Raw genomic sequence first — 4,419 nt, forward strand, 5'->3', positions numbered from 1 at the left:
AGTATTAGAGTTTAATAGTTGCCAGTGACTTTCGATACTTGGCTTGTCGAGTATATCAAAGTAAATATTTAAGTGTGCTTAGAATACATAGAATCCTTTCTTCTTACACAGACACGGTTCTTAGATCTCAAAAGTGTTCCACAATCATGTAGAATATATATACATATATATATTTATCTTTATTCTAAATGTTACTATTGAAATTGGCAGTGTGTGGGTATGAGGGAAAATAATTTTAAGTTAACGTGAATATAAAGAGTTAAAGTTTAAAGCAAAAAAGCCCCTAAAGTTAGTAGAACGTCTTTAAGGAAAAGCAAATTATGGCATTTTAATGACAAATATTAAAACTGGCATTTGGACAAATCTTGATAGAGTAAGTTTTTTGGTAGTGGGTTGTTATGTTCCTCGGTGGCTTGTAATAATATATTAAGTGCTCAGTTAAACAAAATCCAGAAGTTTGTAGAAATCATATAAGGCAATTAAAACCCTGCAGCCCTGGGGCTGTGCCCTTTTAAGGCAGCTTTGCAGAAGTGGTACCACGTAGCACATCCTGTTGCCATGTTACTAGTTAGTCTGTTTGTTACCCACTGGAGTGTTGGTTCCTGCTGTGCGTTAGGGATGAACCTGTGCTTTAGATGGGGCTCTGCCTGAAATCCGTGCTGGTAATAAGCTTGGTCAATATGCAGGGAGTTCTACCTCAACATAAGGAAGAATTTCTTTACTGTAAGGGTTATTATGGAGCACTGGAACAGGCTGCGCAGAGAGGTTGTGGTCTCCTTCTCTTGGAGACTTTCAAGACCCATCTGGGTGTGTTACCGTGTGACCTGTCCTGGATGCTGGGTGGTCCTGCTCTGGCAGGGGGGTTGGGCTCAGCGTTCCCCAGAGTCCCTGCAACCCCTGACGTTCTGTGATGCTGCATGCGAGTGAATTAGGGATCTGAAGAGGGCTCTGTTACAAAGATTGTTTCATCTTGGATAGATCAGGAGGGGTCAGGAGATGGAACTGTCAGTCTTAGAAAAAAAAGGGGAAGCTTTTCTCGCATCCAAATGTCAGTGTTTTCCACTCCATTTACTTACCAAATCTGTGGGGAAGTCCTGGTTTCTTGAACAATAGAGAGGAGTCTCAATGCTCAGTGAGCCCCTGGGACAGTGCTCAGCCCCTGAAGCTCTCTCTCTAGCTTTTGTTCCAGGCTGCACTGTTAGCATCTGTGGAAGCTGCATTTCATGTCTTGCTTTGTCTGTGGGGCCCAGTTTCTTGTGCTTACCTTGATGCCAGTTTTTGCCCAATGAACACACATCTGAAAGTTTAGTTATGTTGATGCTTCTTTGCACAGCATAGATCCCCAAACACCTTTCGGATGCCTGTACTTATTTATCGTGGACACTTTGTAGCCAAACAGTGTTTTGTGTGACTGTAGTGTTGACATCTTCTAAGCTGACTATGGCTAAACTGTTAGGAGGCATTGATGCACATTGGTGAAAATGGATGCACACTGGAGAAAACAGCAAAAAGGTGCACAGGGTATGTTTGGCAGTGTGAGCAGTTTCTTGGGATCTGTATAAATGGAAATAAATGTTGGCCTTCTTAGGACACTTGCATGGTTCTGATCGCAGTAGCTGTTGTCCTTCCTGGCACTGCATGCGTAGACCCTGCTGTAACCTGATGGATGTCTGTGGTATCTTGCTAGCATAAGTGGGAAGCTGTGGTGTGGCTTGAAAAAGCAAATCTGCTGCATATCTCAGAGAGGAAATTAAAGGAAAATGTTCTCATTTTTTTGAGGGCATTGACAGAAAATTGCAAAGCCCTGAAGACCTATGATGCTCTGATTCTCTGTCAGCTTAAGCTTGCTCTCTAAAACTAACAAACCCCTCCTCCTGCCCTCCCCACATTTTTTTTTGTTTGAGATTAGCTCCTTTTATTTGTGTTTAGAATGTACCAAGGTTGTAGTTGCTGTTCACTTTCCTTCAAATGTGGAGGCTTTTTATCTGTTCAAGACTGAAATCTCAGATTATCCCATAGCCGTGTGTCTCCAGGCTACTGGGGCTTACAAAGTGCTGCAACATTCCTGATAAACTTGAGAACAGGCCATGATAGCACAAAGGATTTACAGGTCTCCTAATAACTTTGTAAAAACTTATTTTACTTTTTAGACCACCATGAATGTGGAACATGAAATTAGCCTCCTAGTTGAGGAGATTCGGCGGCTGGGAACCAAAAGTAAGTATTGTAATATATCTGACTGTACAGATGTAGTCATGTTATGCATACACCCATGTGTATGACAGTCATGTCATACAGATCTTGTCATGTTGTAGCAACCTGTGAACTTAGCAAATGTAGTTAAACAGGCTCAGGTAACTTGAAAACTTGTGTGTATACTGTATGTTGGACTGTATGGTACTCCCTGCCTCTCATTCTTTCAAGTAGTCCTGTTGTGAAGTGAAACATTTAAACCTCTGCAGCACAGAGGATGTAGGCCTGAAATCCTGCTCCCACTAAAATAAACTCCAAAATTACCCTTTTCTTTAGACTTCAAATACTTGCTACAGCTGCCAAAGAATAAAGTTGTACCTTTTCCTTCCACCTCCCTCCTTGGTAACTTATGAACTTCAGAACTTCAGAATTCTGTTAATCGCAGTCCTATATGGAAGGAATTGATCTGTGTGCCAAAACTAATCCAGGACTTACTGGTGAGGTCCCAGCTTTTCTTAAACTTCCTTAGAAGGTAGCCTTTTCTCTAAAGATTGTTTTTCATTGTTAAAGCTCTTCTTTCTTTACAAATATTTAAGTAATTTGTAGATATTTTTTTTTACCTGCTCCTGTACTTCAGTTCTGATGCCATTTCATTCAATTCCATTTGTTTTTCAAAGCCTAAATAGATATGTACATCTTGCATTTTGTATGACTGCATCTGCCTTTAAAGTATAGTTAACCTGAGTTAACCTTAACATATATTTTAAATTTTTGCTTTGTGTGAGAAATGAATTCACATTATACCTTTTTCAGTGTGAACCTTAAATATTAATAAGTGAAAAAAAAAATTGAAAAAATATTTTAACATTTTAATTATTTAAAACTAATTTCCTCCTTATTCTTTGAAGAGATTCTATAGCTTGTGCCAGTCATAGGGTTCGTAGACTCATCAGTTAAAATAAACACAGCAGATATGTGTTTATTGGTAAGAGTCTCTGGAAAAAAAAGGGAAAGTCATACCAGACAGGAGATTTGCCTACTGGTTATCATCATAATTCATAATATATTCCCCAATAAACTGGGAACTACCATGGGGTTTACTTTCAATGTTCTGATTGCATATCACTTTATTTCCCCAGCAAGCTCCCAACTGAAAGAAAATCTGTATGTGTTTTCATGTTGTATCTTTGATTTAGATGCTGATGGACAAGTGAGTGTGAAATTTGGTGTGCTCTTTGCTGATGAAAAGTGTGCCAACCTCTTTGAAGCCCTAGTGGGAACTCTTAAGGCTGCAAAACGACGGAAGATTGTCAATTATCAAGGGGAGCTTCTTTTACAAGGTGTTCATGACAATGTTGATATCATGCTCCTGCAGGACTGATGCAGCATTAATAGAAGTGTTTGAGATTGACTTGCAACATTCTCTGAATATGGCTCATCATTCCAAGGTGTTTTGATGTATTTTCTATATCTTTATAGTCAAAACAAAACTGTGCTATTTTGGAAAACATTCTCTTTTGTAATTCTTCCTCAAATGGTACTGTATGTAATGTAGAAGTTGCCAGATCTGATCTCTCTCTTTTTTTTTTAACTTTAAAAAACTCAGGTAATTCTCTCAAATTTCTGATGGTTATTTTCAACATATGAAGAATGGGGCTGGTAATATAATGTTTACAAATTAAAATGTGCCATGAAAGAAAGTAAAAGCACATACTTTAAATGTGTATAGCTCTTATTGCTGTTGTTTCTCTTTTTATTAGCAATCTGAAACAAAAGCAAACTGAATTTCCATGAGGAGCATAGTTAAGGAACTATAGAAAGCATGCCACTGAGATAGAAATTATTTTGTAGCATGATTCAACTGAAGAATGACTGTCCTTTGGAGTGACCAGATTGTGCACAAAAAAAGCCCTGAATGATGTACCTCATTCATCTCTGGCAGTGTAATATGCTGTAATTTTTTGGTCCTCTAGACTTTTGAAGGAAGTGGGTGAGGAGCTCCCTGAATGCTTTCATGTGATGTTAAACAGAAGATGGCACAGCCGGTTTGATTATTCTCCTCACAGATATCATACTTTCTCTAAATCACTCCAGGCAAAAAGTGGTTGGAGCGCAGAAAAAAAAAGCCCTTTTGATTGTTTTCTAGCTTAGTGCTAATACTTCATAGCTGGCAAAAATACTCCCCCTGGAAAGGAGAGAGCTGCTACATGGGAAGGCAGCACTGCT

At 38.9% G+C, this 4,419-nt stretch overlaps 1 protein-coding gene across 1 annotated transcript; it reads left to right on the top strand.

Annotated features, from left to right (window-relative positions):
* Positions 1-2,156: 2,156 nt before the first annotated feature.
* ABRACL (ABRA C-terminal like) lies at positions 2,157-3,574 on the top strand. Its single transcript, XM_009998524.1, has 2 exons — positions 2,157-2,217; positions 3,390-3,574. The coding sequence occupies exons 1-2, from the start codon at positions 2,157-2,159 to the stop codon at positions 3,572-3,574; spliced, it is 246 nt and encodes an 81-aa protein (XP_009996826.1).
* The last annotated feature ends 845 nt before the right edge of the window (positions 3,575-4,419 follow it).

The sequence above is a fragment of the Chaetura pelagica genome, unplaced genomic scaffold (genome assembly GCF_000747805.2).
Source record: "Chaetura pelagica isolate M959 unplaced genomic scaffold, ChaPel_1.0 scaffold455, whole genome shotgun sequence".
Taxonomy (NCBI): Eukaryota; Metazoa; Chordata; class Aves; order Apodiformes; family Apodidae; genus Chaetura; species Chaetura pelagica.